Source organism: Eretmochelys imbricata, chromosome 10 (genome assembly GCF_965152235.1).
Source record: "Eretmochelys imbricata isolate rEreImb1 chromosome 10, rEreImb1.hap1, whole genome shotgun sequence".
Taxonomy (NCBI): domain Eukaryota; kingdom Metazoa; phylum Chordata; order Testudines; family Cheloniidae; genus Eretmochelys; species Eretmochelys imbricata.
The window spans coordinates 31,620,005-31,638,233 of record NC_135581.1 but is presented as its reverse complement, the minus strand read 5'-3'; the positions used below and the strand labels follow the sequence as shown (position 1 = coordinate 31,638,233).

Genomic DNA, 18,229 nt, shown 5'->3' with positions numbered 1-18,229 from the left:
ATTACTTAGCCCTGGTCTAAACTGCAAAGTTAGGTCGACCTAATTATGTCCATGTACACACTATAGCCTTGCTCCTGCTGATGATGTAAGTGCCTTGCTATACCAACATCATAATTCCACCTCCACAAGAGTTGTAGGGCTTATGTCGGTATAGTTAGGGTGACAGTGTCTGTGTAGACACTGCAGGTTACTTACATCGGCTGTTCGCTGTCATTCAGAAAGCAGCTCACAGCTTGGGCTGTCACCTCCAGATTGGAGGGGGGCTCCAGTTAGAGCCTGGTGAGCTCCTCACTCCCAGTTGGGCTGCTGCCTGGGCTCTCTGCTTGGAGCCGGGGTACCCTCAGGGTCCTGGCTCCCCTCTCCCCTCCAGGTTGCTGCCTGGGCTCCCCACTACCACTCGGTTCAGTTCACTCCTGTCTGCCAAAGAGGAAGAAAGGATTTGAATAGGGTGTTTCCCACCTCTCAGGAGAATACTCTTAACTACTGAGCTATGCGATATACTGATGTGGGCTTTGTGTGTATAAAAAGATCTTCTACACTTTCCACAGTATGCATCCGATGAAGTGAGCTGTAGCTCACGAAAGCTTATGCTCAAATAAATTGGTTAGTCTCTAAGGTGCCACAAGTACTCCTTTTCTTTTTGCGAATACAGACTAACACGGCTGTTACTCTGAAACCTGTCAATCTAGGCTGCTGAAGTTGTTCCATTGTGGATAAATACATAGCCATTGAAGCAGGGAGACTGAAGCCTAGGTCTCCCACCTCCCAGTGGGTGCCCTGACCACTGGACTACAGAGTGTCTCTCTCATTCTCATTGGCTCATTCTCATTCTGCTCCCTTCCCCCCCTCCCCCCCAGCACAGACTTAAGTGCTTGTTTGACAGAGGGGTGGGCCTTAGCACACACCCCTCTTGCCGGCATCTACCTTTGGCTAGCTTAGGCAGCTTTGGAATAGCTTGTTGGCTTTTGTGGATTGCATTCTTAGGTGTCTGTCCCTCCCTGTTCATTGTTCAGGGACCCATGGTACCTAACTCATCTTTATGGATCACAGTTTTTTTTCTAGTTTAATTTTTCTAAAAATTAGGCACTGTGACTCTTGAGTTCCAGTGCCTAAGTCCCTTCATGGATCCCACCCCTAATAATTTGTTCTGTGGAGTTCATTTTTATTTTCATGTTTCCTTTGAGCATTGTAAACAGTGTGAGTGAATATTATATCCAGAATACTGTACGACTGAGCTGTATTTTAAGAGTTCACTCTTGATGGCTTGTTACCAAATGTACGTCAATTGTGGGTGAATCTGCTGGGTCTTCCTTAGCCAGGATAAACAAGTGTGTTTTAAATTTCATCCTTTAAGCCCAAGAAAAACCAGGGAGTTTGTAGTACTGTGGTGTAATTTTGGATGCCCTTTAAAGGCTTCTGGCTGCTGACTGGATGTGGGATTCAGGAATGTGTGAGAGTGGCTTCCAACTCTTAGTGGCTTCCATATCAAATTTGCTTAATTTACAAGTAATGGATTTTTCTATCTACCAGGTCTTCAAGTTCAGCCTGGGATCTGAGAGTAAAGCTGTGGTCTTTCTGCAGCTCAGATCATTACCAGTAATGATTCTGGGGTGAGATCTTAGCTAACGAGTTTGATGGTGCACAACACAGAACAGAATCCTGTTCTGCTCCATTACTTCTCTGTTATGGGGTGGCAAGAAGCTGCACTCTAGCTAAATCTGTAACATAGCTTCAGTTTAAAGCTGACTTTTCAGACTTGTGTAAACACTACATACAGTCAGATAAATTTGAAAATTGTTATGCGAATTCATGACTTGGGGTGGAATATTTGGTAATTTAGGCTATTGTTTACATAGCAATGTAAACTTAGGGATAGTGGGACTTGAGTTAGGTGATCTGTTGGGAACCCTGGGCTTGAGTGTCTACATTTCATTTCAACAATAGGTTAAGAATTTTCTGACTCATGCTCAAACCTTGGGTTCTGGCATCCACACTGAAGTGCACAGACCCGAATCAAAGTAAAGGTATCCTGAAGTGTCTAGCGCCCCCCACCCCATGTCGACACTGTAGCGCGAGGTGGGCAAACTGTGGCTCACGGGCTGGATCCGGCCCATGAGGGCTTTGGATCCAGCCAGCGGGATTGCCACCCCCATGGCGCCACGGGGCTACGGCAGGCTCCCTGCCTGCCCTGGCCCTACGCCACTCCCAGAAGTGGCCGGCACCATGTCCCTGCGGCCCCTAGGGAGGGGGGCAGAGAGCTCCCCATGCTGCCTTTGCCTGCAGGCACCGCCCCCTGCAGCTCCCATTGGCTGGGAATGGGGAACTGCGGCCAATGGGAGCTTTGGGGAGGTACCTGCAGGCGAGAGCAGCGCGTGGAGCCCTCTGCCCCTCCCTCCCCCAGGGGCCGCAGGGACGTGGTGCCGGCCGCTTCTGGGAGCGGCGCAGAGCCAGGGCAGGCAAGGAGTCTGCCTTAGCTCTGCTGCACGCCACTGCCACCCCAGAGCCGCTCAAGGTAAGCGGTCCCGGGCCGGAGCCTGCATCCCAAATCCCTCCTGCAGCCCCTGCCCTGAGCCCTGTCCCGCACTCTGCACCCCCCTCCTGCACCCCAACCCCCTGCCCTGAGCCTCCTTGTACACCCCGCATCCCTCCTGCGCCCCAGCCCTTTGCCCTGAGCCCCTTCCTGCACACGACACCTGCTCCCATACCCTGCACTCGCTTCTGTATCACTGCCCCAGCCCTACATTCATGGCCCTGCATGCAATTTCCCCACCCAGGTGTGGCCCTTGGGCCAAAAAGTTTGCCCACCCCTGCTGTAGCCTTAGAAACATGGTGCACTGTGGGGAAACTCTTCTGTCCACCCTGTTTCCTAATGGTGGTGATGCTATTGATGGGACTCATGTGCCCATAAGGAGCATGTGAGCACATAACGGCACATAATTAGCTCCTTTGGTGGCTGTCTCAGTAGAATGACTGCAATATGAAAAGGCTTTATACTGAACTGAGAATTGGGCTTGCCATCTCTAGGCTGAGTCATACTGGCAGGAAAATGTCTATGTGCACCTGTTCAGAGAATAATTAGGAAATTTATTTAAATGAAACTTTGCAATGCTTAATTTTTAAAATGGGATTTTCAATTAAGGTGGTTTTGTTTTATTTTATTTTATGATATTTTTGACTGTTTTGAAGATTGACATAAAATGAGGGTATCAGAGGAAAAACACACACCCTCACAGCCCGGCCACTGCCAAGCAGCAAAGTGCCCCCCAGGGCTTTGGGTGCAGTGCGGTGTTTTAATGCTTTTTGCACAGAGATAAGGGGAAATTCTTGGGCTGTTTCTGTGTGAAACTTTTATTACTGGACTTGCTTCTGCTGAGATCTAGTGTCTGGCACAAAGAAAAAGCACAGCTGCAAAAACTACTAACAAAATTATTGGACTTTAATTCTCAATTCTCAGAGCCAGAAACCAATATTCTCGTGTTCCTGTTTGTACACTTATCACTCAAATCTCTCTGCTGTACTGGTGTACAGTACCTTTGATTTTAAATTTTCAAACTTTAAAAAAAAATTGGCCAAAAATTTCAAAAATGTAATCTTTGGTGTAAAATTTAAAACCACGGATGCTCAGCCATAGGCTAGCGGGAGCCGTAGGTTTTCAGAACGGCTGAAAGTCAGGCCACTTGGCTCTGAATGTAGTTAGGTAGCTAATTTTAAGGCACCCACTTTTGATTAATAGTGCTTCTGGCAATAAACTTCCCTCTCTGCTCTGCACTGGCATCATCAGCAGAGCAGCCTGCAAACCACTGGTTCCCGTTGGTCAAAAACCTGGCAACTAGCCAGCAGTCAGGAGATTAGTGTGACCCCTCTTTCACACTGGTTGGGTAAATGTAAGTTCTTTTTCTAATTTGGTTCTTTTCCACTCTGAAATGTTTTAGAGCAAATGATCAATTCCCAAAGGAGAGCCCTGGATTGGCAGAGGTGGTGCTCCATAGATGACATTTCCTTTTGGGTTGTCTGGAAGTGAGACTTTGGCAAAAACTCTACAACTTTATTCCTAGTGTTTGGTGGTTTCGAAAATCCAGGGGAAGTGGGACACTGCCTGCCCTTAAGCCAAGCCTCCTGAGGTTGATTAACTGCCTCTTTCTTGGCATGTGCATTACTTGGCTTTGTCAGTTTTTAACAACTGTGTTGGGGAGTGTGCTTGAATACAGCTTGTCAGAGAAATCATTTAAATATAGAACCTTTTTGAAAATATTGTGTAATGTATTAAAAAACCAAAACCCTAAAAAATGCAATCCAGAGAGATCCGAGGTTTTTTGGTGACCTCTGTGGTTCTGAATCCAGATAGTCCTGCAGCTAGAGACAGTGTTTTAGGGCTCCATGTACTGAACTGATTTTCAGGCTCTGTTTTAGGAACTGTTTAATGTAAATGCTGATGTCAGCTGGCGTGGATGGGACATCAGCTTTTTTTATGGCCTCAGCCAGCACACCCAAGTCACGAGAAATGACTTTTTGAGCAGATATGTTTATAATACAGAGAGGGTGGGGTGTTTTACCCAAGTGTGCTTGTACTTGGGTGGTGGAGGAGGTAGTGAATGCCATAAAGATAAGGAGTAAATATGTCACTGTCTAAAAACAAGAACAAAGATCTGCTTGAGTGAAGCCGGCTGCCCCAAACTCCCTGCTTGCTATGTGTCCTACTTTCTAGGGGTAGTAAATAAAAGATACTTAAAGCTGCTTTCCAGCCAAACACTGGGATCAGACTTCATTATCTTTCCTGAAGTGCATATTCTCTCCACTTCAATCCTGTTCTTTTGGGCAAGTTTAAAAGTTTAGTTTTAGCTGCTGTGCTTTCCTAGAATGAAGGAACTATTTAACAGCAACTTTCATGATTTCCTGTGACAAGCAGGAGCAGGTCAATGGGAAACACACCACCTAGGTAGAATCTATGGAATCAGTGTTGTGGTGACATGTTGCTCTGTAATGCCTAAAGCGCAGTAAGGGAACTTCCCTCCCTCTTTATCATACGGTAAAATTACGATGGAAACATTGGGCCCAATTCATCATTGCCCCGTGTGCCATCCTCCAGTCCCACCATACCTCCCTTGGGAACACCCCACCACAGGGCCTCTGCATCACATTTACAGGAGATCCTCCTCCCTCCCTGGTGCATTGGTGTGGGGTGAGGGCCAGCTGGAGGAGGGAGAGAGGGAGAGTGATTGGGGCATTCGTATGATTCTGTGACCATGCAACAGCCTATAAGAGACAAATTAAAGCAAGCCTTATGGACCAGAGCAGGGGTGGGCAGCTGGGGAGTAGGGTCTGGGGCTTTCCCTACTCTGGCGCTGCAGCCGGGGGTGCTGGGTTGGGGGCCGGGGCATAGCCCTGCTCTGGGGCACAGGCTCTGGGGGCTGCACCACGCAGCTCCTGGAAGCAGCTGCATGGCCCCGCTCCGGCGCTCTAGCAGGGTTGGGGGCTGCTTCACGCGTAGGAGCCAGAGAAGGGACATGCCACTGCTTCCGGGATTCACTTGAGGTAAGCATTGCTCGGAGCCTGCACCCCTGAGCCTCTCTCCAAGCCCCAACCCCCTGCCCCAGCCCTGATCCCTCTCCCACTTGCCAAACCCCTCGATCCCAGCACCCTCCTGCACCCCAAACCTCTCATCCCTAGCCCCACCACAGAGCCCTCCTGCACCCCAAACCTCTCATCCTGTACCCCAATTTTGTGAGTGTTCATGTCCCGCCATACAATTTCTATTCCCTGATGTGGCCCTCAGGCCAAAAAGTTTGTCCACCCCTGGACTAGAGTCAAATTGGTCCCTGGCAGCTGCTGAAAGGAGGGAGGTGCAGTCTCTCTCCTCTCTTGTTGTTCTGGCATCAGCACGGGTGAATCTGGCCCATCGCTTTTACTCAGGAGAAAGGCAGCAAATGCTGTATTTATTTTATTTTTTATTTATTTTTTGTTTAAGTCTTTGCACTACAGGGGTGGTGAGATTGCACATCAACAACTGGCTTGAAGTGAGTTTCTGTCTGCCTCATAAAATCCATTATGTTGCAACAAGCTTTATACCTCCTGAAGCGATTGAAAGAAGCCTGAAAGCTATTAGGTAAATATACCCCGTTCTTCAGTGCCTGCATGTTCTTGTGCCTTTCTAACACTAACATTTGACTTCTCTCCCTTTGTTCTGATTGACCCAAACACTTTACAGCCTTCCTGAGAAATGTTACAGAAAATAATGAAGATTGACTATTTTCTTTGTGCTCCCAAATCTTGGAAATGGACTGTGTCTTTGTGGTGTGGTGTGAAAATTAGAGCCCATTTTGGTTCTCTAAGTGGTGATAATGAGCTGAAACCAAGCTCTGCGCCCCAGCCTGTTCTCTTGTGCCAAGATTTTTTTTCCAGGTATTTGTAGCACTTGTTATTGACTGAACACACTCGGTGGCAATGCTGAGGTTTCAATGTAATGCAGCAGCCAGCTTCTGCATTGTTTACAGTTGAAAGATCTTGTCTTAGAGGTTATTGCAAGATATTCCCCATTCAAAGTGCCATCCTTAAAAGCAAACAGTTCATTTTAACCATATTCACGTTGAGGTGACTTCTTGTCCATATCACAGTTCCATGAAGTATCTAAATTCAGAAGGATTGGTATTTCCTGTAGGTTTTTTGGTCCCATTTTTGTTTCCCACTGTTCTATGGAGGTTTAGCTGTAAAAGTCACCTGCTTCATTACTTTCATTTTTAGTGCCCAGTTCTGATCAGCAGTGCACAGTGAGGTGTGTGCATTTCATCCCTGCTCCCTTGGGACCACAATCTGTCCACCTGTCTGGCTAGCTTTTAGGCTTTCCAAATGGTGATAGAGGCTTAAGACTCTTTTTGACAGAAGGCAGCTTGTCTCGTGACATAAACAAGAATGAACTAACTGTGAACATAGTCCTTCGCTATAGCTATCACAGTATCAGATGGTCTATTTTGCCAGTAGCTTGACCACATGTTCCAGGTCTCTGCCATAGTGAGGTATCCTCATCCTTCAAGAAAGAAGCAATTACAGATGGCAATGTTCTTTCTACAGGCCTTACCATGCCTTATTACTACTGAATGATGAGAAATCGTTGCTTAATGAGCTCCCATTGGACTGTTCCCCGGCCCTGGTGAGAGTGATTAAAACTACCTCTGCTGTGAAGAATCTGCAGCAGTTGGCTCAGGATGCTGACCTGGCATTACTACAGGTACAGCTGACCGTTTTAATTGAAGCTGTTTCAATTCATTCGGCATTTTCCTTCTTAGTGTCTGTGGTGTTTCTATAGTATCCTTTATATGTGCATGGAATGCTCAAAGGGCTAAAGTCTTAGCGCTTGGGACAGGGTTGGAGAAGGCATCAGCCCCTCCTGGTGGAGGGAGAAGTTGGTCAGCCCTCGTGGTGTTAGCCAATTCAGAACGAACTTTAACTTGGCCTCTAGTAATTTAATCCCCTACTCTCTCTTTCACATTGCTCTTTACTTTGTAAGTGTACATTTAAAATGTACGTGCAATCTAACCTTGCCCAGTCTCAGAATATCTGTTACTGTTGCACCTGGGTCTGCTAATTCACAGTGCTGGATTTGGGTTTCCTCCTTTCTGAGAGAGCAGAAATGCTACTTGCTGCTTCATCATTGTGTAGGTATTCTACCCGCTATCTTATACAGGTTGTGCTAACTCCCAAACACCACAGTCAGATTGGGCTCCATTGTACAAGGTGCTGTACAAACACACAATAAATCAGTCCTTGCCCCAAAGAGCTGACTGTCTAAAAGGTAAAATGGTAAGATAGGACAAATAAGTGGGTTGGGGGTGAGGAGCAGGGGAGACAGTATAACAGGGTCAGTTCAGCAACACTCAATTCAGTTCAGTGTCTGGACCGTGGTTCGGTGGTGGCCTGGGTTTCCCACCCTGTGGGAAATGTCAGTTTATTCTTAAGTTGTGCTGCTGGGACGAGAAAATATCTTAGCCCTTAAACAGGGGCTGCAACAGTACAAAAATGACAGGGTTTATATGCTAGAAACTGAAAAATGTCTAGCTGTCTGAGAGGCTGAATTTCTAATGTGTGTCATGTTTTCCTGCTTCTCCAACCTTCAGGGAATCTGGCTTCACAAGAATTGCCAGTCCTGTGGTGCATATAGTCCAGAATCCTGTCTCTGACAGCAGCCAGACCAGATAGAATCATAGAAATGTCCAACTGGAAGGGACCTCAAGTCCCGCCCTCCTACTGAGGCAGAATACATAGACCATCCCTGTCTAACCTGCTCCCCTTATATTACCCAAAGCCCAGTTTCTAGACCTCAAGAGCCAGGAAACGCTTCCCCCACCCCACCCCCCTCCGGTCCCCCTACTGAGCTCACTAAGCTCCTTCCCCCATAGCTTGTTAACTTGATAGCTTTGTCTGCTGTGCATGTAAATGTATTTTCATTGTTCTTTGCCAGTTATCAAGCTAGTTAGGCAGGTAAATACACATTCCTTTGCGGAGGGCAGGCTGATTTTTTGCACCACCTCCCAAACACATTTTAAGAACACATTTCCAGGACACGTATACGACTCTTCGTACATAATCTGTACGTACATCACACAGTGATTTTTGGGACCAGCATGTCACCAATTTACATGTGATACATGACCCCATAATAAATACATATTATGACAAAAGTATGTCGAGGGGTAATGAGTGTGTCAGGTCTAATATGAATTACAATATGGAGGGGCCTCTGCCAGTTAGCACTGAGGGGCTGCAAGGGTCATACCTCCCCTCTTACAGTGCTGTAGGAGGGTCAGCCGTAGGCTGAACAGTAGCAGTGGATCAGAATCCTCTTTCCTGGACAGAGATATACCACTATATTTTCTTTCCCTTTTAATATGCACAATTTCCATATATTCTTGGAACATCCTACACCTCCGCAGCAGTTTGGAATTGGTGCCCTTGGTTCTGTGTAACCAAACTGATGGAGAGGGGTCAGTTAGAACCCTGAATTTTCTGTTAGAGAAAAGGCCTTAAGTGCATGATAACGCCATACAATGGCATACCACTCTTTCCTATGACAGAGTAATTCTGTTTGGTGGGTGCCAACTTCTTTACTTCAGAAAGCAGTGGACTGCTTTTTGTTACTTTCCCCGACTGCATTAGAACTGAATCTAAACCAATGTCTGATGCATTCATGTGCATTTTGTCAAAATCTGGACTGGCCACAACAGGCTTTTCTGACGAGATTTTTCTTTATCAAAACTCTCTTGACAAACTTTTGTCCACACCACTCTGTTTGGCTTTGTCTTCTTGCAGAAGTCTGTGATAGCAGACATAATGTCAATGAACTCCTGCATAAATCAGCAGTAATAGTTAACCATGCCTATGAAAGATTGGGCCTGCTTTTTGGTCTGGGGCACAGGTCAGTTGTTAATAGCTTCTGCTTTCAAGGGATCAGGAGAGATTTGGCCACCCTCTTACACAGTATCCCAAATAAGGAACCTTTATTGCTCATATTGTACATTTAAAGACCTTCACAGTAAGACTTCCATCTCTGAGTTTTGAAAGTACAGCCCTCCAGTGTCTCTTGTGAAGTAACCAAGAGTAGCTGAACATCGCTATATTATCGTGTGAAGTCTCATAATCTGTTTAGCACTTGGTTGACAAGCCTCTAAAAAGTGGCTCCTGCATTAATTAATCCAAAAGATAACATTTTGAACTCATGAAGTTTATACCCATATTAGTAATAAAAGTAGATTTCTTCTATGCATCGTTGTCCAAAGGAATCTGCCAATATCCTTTTAACAGATCAATTGTGCTAAGAGATACTTTGGGCAAAGCAAAATATAACATTTTATCAATTCTGGGCATAGGATAGGCATCAGAAACTGTGACAATATGGCATTTTCTATAATCAACACAAACCTTACAGTCTTATCTGTCTTAGGAACCAACACAGGAGATACCCAGGAACTGTCAGACTCTTTAATTATTCCCATACCCCAAAAAACAACAAGGAGTCTGGTGGTACCTTAAAGACTAACAGATTTATTTGGGCATAAGCTTTCGTGATAAAAAAAACCCACAAAAGCTTATGCCCAAATCTGTTAGTCTTTAAGGCGCCAACGGACTCCTTGTTTTTTTTGTGGATACAGAATAAGACGGCTACCCCCTGATACTTGATCCAATATTCTGAATACTCTGTGTTGCTTTATGAATTTGCTAGTGCACTTTCCCAGTGGTTCAGTATGCCCTGCGAGGTGCAGGTTGGGGATCCACAGCGTCTTGTGGACCATTTTATGAGTCATCACTGGCATGTTAGAAAATATCTGCTTGTGTCTTTCAGCCAAGATTTCTTCCCTCTCTGTCTGTTAGCTCTTTGCATATCTCCGTGCTTTCAAATGATGAGTCATTGGGGCATTCAGTCACCAGATCAATGAAGTGTCAAGTCTCAGACTCCCTATCATCACAACAAAGCATATTCACAATCACTTCTGTATTGTGATAGGCTTTGTCTATTCACATGCACTGTCTGTGGGCAACCTTGCTGTGGGTTTCAGAGTAACAGCTGTGTTAGTCTGTATTCGCAAGAAGAAAAGGAGTACTTGTGGCACCTTAGAGACTAACCAATTTATTTGAGCATAAGCTTTCATGAGCTACAGCTCACTTCATCGGATGCATCTCACGAAAGCTTATGCTCAAATAAATTGGTTAGTCTCTAAGGTGCCACAAGTACTCCTTTTCTTCTTGCTGTGGGGTCTTTTTACACTGTACATGACTTGATTTTCTCTCTCCACAACCTTCCCATGAATTTTGCATTTTGCTCCCTTTTTACAGAGAGCAGTTTCAGTAGTATTACCAACTCCCCTCCTCAAAACAGCACAACTTCAAGCATTCTTATCATACTATGCTGTTTGTGTGGTCTGGCTATCCATGAGGTTAGTTTGAACCACGTCCAGCATGTCTTAACTCCTTTCTGAACTTTTGTACATATCCAATCGCTGGTTCTCCTTCTGATTCCGTACCCATCTCCCAGAAGGGCCTGATAAGATCTAGGTGTCCTGTCACTTTTTTCTCTTATACAGGAGATAAAATAGGGAAAACTCTGTGGACTCTTGGGGCACCTCCCTAAAGACAAATAACAGTGTAATTTTTCATCCCAAGCCCCTTGCCCTTTTGTTTGCATACATTCCCAGCATAGATTTCAGTGTCCCTATGAACCTTTCAACCAAACTGTTCGTCTCTGGGTGATATGGGGCAGCCTTCAGCTGTTTTAAATCACACATCCTCCACAATGCACTGAATATTTGGGATGTGAAATTTTACACACAATCTGACAAAATCTCTTTAGGAAAACCTACTTGGCTGAAAATAGTGAAATGGGCTTTTGCCACTATATCAATCTCTATGTTAAAGCAACTGCTTCTGGATACCTAGTGGCATAATCCATTTTCATCAAAATGTTTTCCCCTTTGGTTTTGCTGGGGCAAAGAGCTACAATATTTGTTGGAACCCTAAGAATTGCCTCCTTGGTTGCAGGTAAGTAAGGGTTGCAGGGGAGCTTTGTAAGACCATACTGGCCTCTTCTGGTCCTGGCACAAGTCACAAGACCTGCAATAGTCTCTCACCTCATTCCGAATATTTGGTCAATAAAAATTCCTTCTTATCTTTTCATAAGTCCTTTTAAGTCTGCAAGTGACCAGCAAAAGGACAATTGTGGGCTAACATCATTAGCTTCCTATTATGTTTAACTGGCACAAGTTTCTTATAAGGCATCTCAGAGCCTCTACAGGGCTTCCCTGTACAATCTTTCCTCTTCTTCAGAAAACCCTTCCCCGTTTCCCCTAGCTGGACTCCCCCCAGAGATTATTCTGATGGTGCTTTCTAAGGATGGGGTCTTCTGTCTGCTCTGCTGCAAATTCCTGCCTGCAGCAGCTCTGAGAGCTGCTTCCTCCACTGGGAGTGGGTCCTCCTTCCTTGTCCCTGGAGACTGCTTCCCTCTTCTAAGCTGGGGTGGGATGTCCCCTCATCCTTTAGCTGTTCCTCTGTCTTCACTGTTCCCTCCTGGGATCACAGAGCAATATTTCTGTCTGCAATGGGTACCATATTTAACAGCCTTGAACATAGTAATACAGCATTACCTGAATGAACTCCTGCTGGAATGCAATCCAGCATGCCAACTTTTAAAATGCCTTCTATACCTTCCCATTCTAAGTGCACTTCTGCCAAAGGCACAGTTGTTTTAAATTTTCCCAAGGCCAAGAGTTCTATGCTTTCCCCATGCAGCGTGCCAGTCTCCCTGACCAAAGGGATCTGGACACCCAGTGTCTCTCCACTACAGGCATCCTCGATGATGCGCTGGAGAGGTTTGAGTTGGGGGCTGAAGGTGACGCTAGTGGCATTCTGTTACTTCCTTCGTTGGGCCTGTCCTGGAGTAGGTGACTTCTGGGTATTCTTCTCGCTCTGTCAATCTGTTTCTTCACTTCAGCAGGTGGTATTGTAGTTTTAAGAATGCTTGATAGAGATCTTGTAGGTGTTTCTCTGTCTGAGGGATTGGAGCAAATGCGGTTGTATCATAGAGCTTGGCTGTAGACAGTGGATCGTATGATGTGGTCTGGATGAAAGCTGGAGGCATGTAGGTAAGTATAGTGGTCTGTAGGGTATAGGGTGGTGTTCGTGGCCATCACTTATTAGCACTCTAGTGTCCAGGAAGCGGATCTCTTGTGTGGACAGGTCCAGGCTGAGGTTGGTGGGGGGGGGGGGGGGGGATAGGAATTGTTGAAATCATGGTGGAATCCTCCAACTCAAACCTCTCCAGCATATCATCAAGGATCTACAGCCTATCCTGAAGGACGATCCCTCACTCTCACAGATCTTGGGAGACAGGCCAGTCCTCGCTTACAGACAGTCCCCCAACCTGAAGCAAATACTCACCAGCAACCACACAGCACACAACAGAAACACTAACCCATTAACCTATCCTTGCAACAAACCCCATTGCCAACTGTGTCCGCATATCTATTCAAGGGACACCATCATAGGACCTAATCACATCAGCCACACCATAAGAGGCTCGTTCACCTGCACATCTACCAATGTGATATATGCTTTCATGTGCCAACAGTGCCCCTCTGCCACGTGCATTGGCCAAATCAGACCGTCTCTATGCAAAAAAATAAATGGACCCAAATCAGACATCAAGAATTATAACATTCAAAAACCAGTTGGAGAACACTTCAACCTCCCTGGTCACTCAATTTCAGACCTAAAAGTCGCAATTCTCCAACAAAAAAACTTCAAAAACAGACTCCAACAAGAAACTGCAGAATTGGAATTAATTTGCAAACTGGACACCATTAAATTAGGCTTGAATAAAGACTGGCAGTGAATGGGTCATTACACAAAGTAAAAACTATTTCCCCATGCTAACTTTTGTCCCCTACTGTTACTCACACCTTCTTGTCAACTGTTTGAAATGGGCCATCCTGATTATCACTACAGAAGTTTTTTTTTTTTCCTGTTGATAATAGCCCACCTTAATTGATTGGTCTCATTACAGTTGGTATGGCAACACCCATTTTTTCATATTCTCTGTGTGTGTGTGTGTGTATATGTGTATCTATCTATCTATTATCTTCCTACTGTATTTTCCACTGCATGCATCTGATTAAGTGGGTTTTAGCCCACGAAAGCTTATGCCCAAATAAATTTGTTAGTCTCTAAGGTGCCACAAGTACTCGTCGTTTTTTGTGGGTTTTTTTGCTGATACAGATTAACACGGCTACCACTCTGAATACTGCTTCAGTAAACTATAGAATTATAGTGAAAGAAATCAATGCTAAGTACTCTTCTGCAAATGCAGGGAAAATGGCGTGTGGAGTTAGACATGACTGTCAGGGAAGAAAAGAGAGAAACCAGTTATATTTAGTGACTGTTTTCTCAAACGTGCTCAACACCTCTCAGCTGCCAGTGGAAATAGTGGGAGCTCCTGGGTTCTGAGTGCCTGTGAAAACCTGGCCCTAACTCTGCAGCTTTTTCTTAATGCTTGCTCTCTTTCAACCATGCGGTTTATTGGATGTATATTAATATATTGAAGGCTAACATTCAGAAATCTAATGGATGTTGCTTTCCTAAGTTTGGTTCTGGGTAAGTGATTCAGCTGGTATTTTGTATTTGCTAAAATGAGCAAAGAAAGAAAAGTGTATATCTGCTGTCTGAAGCTTTAGGATCTTCCTTATTCTTCAGGTCATTATTGCATTAGGCCAGGAGTTCTCAAACTTCACTGCACTGCGATCCCCTTCTGACAACAAAGGGACCGAAGCATGAGCCTGCCCAAGCTCTGCTGCCTGAGGGGTGATGGGGGGGTTCCAAAGCCCAAGCCCCAGTGACCTGGGCGGGGTGGGGGGCCAAAGCCGAAGCCCAAGGGCTTCAGCCCCAGGCAGGGAGCCTGTAACTTGGCCCTGGCCCAGGGTGGAGGGGCTCAGGCTTTGGCCCTGGGCCTCAGCAAGTCTAAGCCAGCCCTGGTGACCCCATTAAAATGAAAATCTTTGAAATCTTGATTCTGTTGCTTTAAAGCCCCTCATTAATGCTTAGAAAGATTTTTCAGCGGTATCTTATGGTGAGTGGTTACACACAGGGATGTATGGCTTAAAGAAAGAATGGATTACTGATGGTCACTTTCACAACAACTGCAAAGTTGCTGAGCTGATCAGTATTTCTGTGCCACTTTGACTGCTTTTTAATTAATGCATTAATATGATGTGAGCCAATTATTCAGTTATATTTTATTTTTAATGTATATGAATGAAATATTAATCTAACCAAATGAATTTTGAGTAGTGTGTGTGTGTGTGGAATGCATGCATAAACCACTGATGGGTGAAGCATAAAGGAAACTACTTGGTTGTAAAACCCTTTACTAGCACAGTCTGAAGAAATTCCTTTGAAGCAGGAAACATAAAATTTGCTTAGATATGTGAAGCCAAGCCCTGGAAATGCATCACTTCTGTGGAAGCTTTGTCAGACTCTTTTTTTGATGTGCCACATGTTACATAATTTTCTTCTAAGAAATTTTTGCCATTGAAGTGATGTGATGGCACAGTGCTAGCTTTCTTCAGATCAGACAGAGCTTTCCTCTCAGCATAAAGGGCTCTTTGCTGGGAGTTTGAATGTAGCTGTTTTGCTTTCCTAATTATGATCTTTGGTCTTGTTTCTTTTTATATGCAGGTTTTCCAGCTTGCTGCACATCTGGTTTACTGGGGAAAAGCAATTATTGTCTATCCACTGTGTGAAAACAACGTCTATATGCTGTCCCCCAATGCCAGTGTTTGTCTGTAAGTAGACAGACCATGAGTGCCTGTAGTGGGACTGCTTTGAAAAATGCAGATTTGTTTTTCCTGGGCATTTATTTGGGCAGGGCGGTGATACTTTCTGTGCTATTGAAGTTGTGTTGATGTACAAACAGTATAATTTGCTTGAATTTCATGAGCCCTTAAGGGCTGTTCAGTGCAGGGATGAACACAGGAATTGGGCAGCTCTTCTGTGGCAGTGACAGGTGTGCTTGCCTTCACTTGCACACTTATAGAGTGGGTAGCAAATTTCAGGAGCTCAGTACAGTGTTGTCATCATGAAATTGCTCTGTGAACATAGACCATTTTAAACCTTTCAATACTCTTGGCTGCTGAGTATGTCCAAGAAGAGGGACTCTTGCATGGAGCCTGAGGGAGTATCTGTCTTAATCAGTTCCCTTCCATTGCAGGGGCTTCAGGCATAGGTGTACCTTGTGTGATGGGCTCGGTCACAGAGACCCCCTTCAGGCTGTCACCTGACGTGCTGGAATTACCTCTGAGCCCGTTTTCCACTGTCAGCTTGGGAGTCCAGAACCCTGCCTTGTTGAACCAGACCTGCTAGTCTGCTGCAACGCAGACCCAGGTCTGGTCCACGCCCCCAAAGCTTCAGACTTTAACCAAAAATTGCTCAGCAAGTCACTTATCTCCAACACCCAGACACCCAGTTCCCAGTGGGATCCAAACCCCAAATCTGTTTTACTCTGTATAAAGCTTACACAGGGCAAACTCATAAATTGTCTGCACTCCTGTAACATTGATAAAGAGATATGCACAGCTGTTTGCCCCTCTCTCCTCCCCTCCGGTATTAATCACTTACTTTGGGTTAATTAATAAACCAAAGTGATTTTTATTAAGTATAAAAAGTAGAATTTAAGTGGTTTCAAGTAATAACAGACAGAATAAAGTAAATTACCAAGCAAAATAAAACAAAACATGCAAGTCTAAGCCTAATACATTAAGAAACTGATACAGGTAATAGCTCACCCTCAGAGATGTTCCAATAACCTTCTTTCACAGAGTAGACACCTTCTTAGTCTGGGCCCAATCCTTTCCCCTGGTACAGTTCTTGTTAGTTTCAGCTCAGGTGGTAACTAGGGGATTTCTCATGACTGGCAGCCCCTTTGTTATGTTCCACCCCCTTTTTATAGGTTTGGTACAAGGCAGGAATCTTTTGTGTCTCTGGGTCCCCACCCCTCCTTCTAAATGGAAAAGCACCAGGTTTAAGATGGATTCCAGTATCATGTGACATGGTTACATGTCCTGTGAGACCTCATTCTTCATTATCCATGTCAGGTACACAGGAAGGCTTGCAGGTAAACAGAGCCATTCACAACCAATTATCCTAGTTAGTGGGAGCCATCAAGATTCCAAGCCACCAATAGTGGCCCACACTTTGCATAATTACAATAGGTCTTCAGAAGGAGACAAATACTTCATATTTCGAGTTTCAGAAACAAGAATGATACATTTATACAAAAGGGATGAACACACTCAGTAGATTATAAACTTTGTAATGATACCTTACAAGAGACCTTTTGCATAAAGCATATTCCAGTTACATTATATTTACACTCATAAGCATATTTCCATAAACATATGGAGTGCAATGTCATACCTTGGTCTTTCCTATTCTCTGCATGTAGCACATAATTGTTTAGTCTCCTGTGGGCTGTAATACTTTCGTCTAATTTCACTTGATGGGTTTAGCGTGCGCCGTGCAGGTGCTGGGTGGTGTTGATGGCCTGTGATATACAAGAAGTCAGACTAGATAATCTGGTGGTCCCTTCTGGCCTTAAACTCTATGATTCTAAGCAATATGGAAGTACTCAAAGCAAGACAAACATCTCAGTAAGTTATGTGATAGGCTGCGTGCCTGGCATGTGATGTTTCAGTAACAGGTAACTCAAAAGTATAAACAGCAGCAACATGGTGGGGTCCATTACAGTCACTGTTTTCATTGTCATTAATCCTAGTGCTAACTGTGGCTTCTAATCAAGACTGGGGCTTGGATAAATATGAGCTGCATATAAAGCTCCGCCTGTGCCAGACAGAGATGGTAGTGAGGTGGGGGAAGGATGTTGAGGGTGTGTTGGGTAACTCCTGCTCCACTGTTGAAAAGTTGTCCACCTTTTCCCCACTGAACTTGCAGCTGGGATGTTTTCAAATTCTAGATTAGTTCTGGAACTTCAGGTGGTATTGAGCCCATGAGCACCTTTATGCACTGGTGGCTGTCACATCTGCTTTGGATTACTATAATGTGTAATAAGAACAGGAGGACTTGTGGCATCTTAGAGACTAACAAATTTATTTGAGTATAAGCTTTTGTGAGCTACAGCCCACTTCATCGGATGCTCACGAAAGCTTATGCTCAAATAAATTTGTTAGTCTCTTAAGATGCCACAAGTACTCCTTTTCTTTTTGCGAATACAGACTAACACGGCTGCCACTCTGAAACCTGTAATGTGTAATGTACATGTATAATCTACACACAAACTACTTTGAAGTGACAGGTACCATTGGTATTGGCTTTTGCACTAGTAAATTTAGTCCATGGAAACCTATTACGTCTGTTCTTCAATAGTTGTTCTGGTTTCCTATTCTTTTCTGAGTACAATTCAAGGTTCTGACATTGATTCACAACCTGGCCTATTTGCTGGTTCTCTGAAAGATTCTCTTCTGCCGCAGCAGTTGAGTTGTAGCTGTGTTGGTCCCAGGATATTAGAAAGACAAGGTGGGTGAGGTAATATCTTTTATTGGACCAACTTCTGTTGGTGAGAGAGACAGGATTTTGAGCTGTACAGAACTCTTCCTCAAGCCTGGGAAAGGGACTCAGTGTCATAGCTAATTACAAGTTCAGCAGATAATTTAGCATAATTAGTTAGCACATATTCTAAGGG

At 44.7% G+C, this 18,229-nt stretch overlaps 1 protein-coding gene across 9 annotated transcripts in view; it reads left to right on the top strand.

The window, feature by feature from the left end:
• NPRL3 (NPR3 like, GATOR1 complex subunit) overlaps nucleotides 1-18,229 on the top strand; it is a 92,629-nt gene that overhangs the window by 36,080 nt on the left and 38,320 nt on the right. For 7 of the 9 annotated variants that reach the window (XM_077828488.1, XM_077828487.1, XM_077828489.1 and 4 more), the window contains 3 exons: nucleotides 5,966-6,103; nucleotides 7,066-7,222; nucleotides 15,211-15,317. The exons of the other annotated variants lie outside the window; for them this stretch is intronic. In XM_077828488.1, the coding sequence (XP_077684614.1) occupies nucleotides 5,966-6,103; nucleotides 7,066-7,222; nucleotides 15,211-15,317 (402 nt within the window). The remainder of the gene's footprint in view (nucleotides 1-5,965; nucleotides 6,104-7,065; nucleotides 7,223-15,210; nucleotides 15,318-18,229) is intronic. 9 annotated transcript variants of the gene reach the window in all.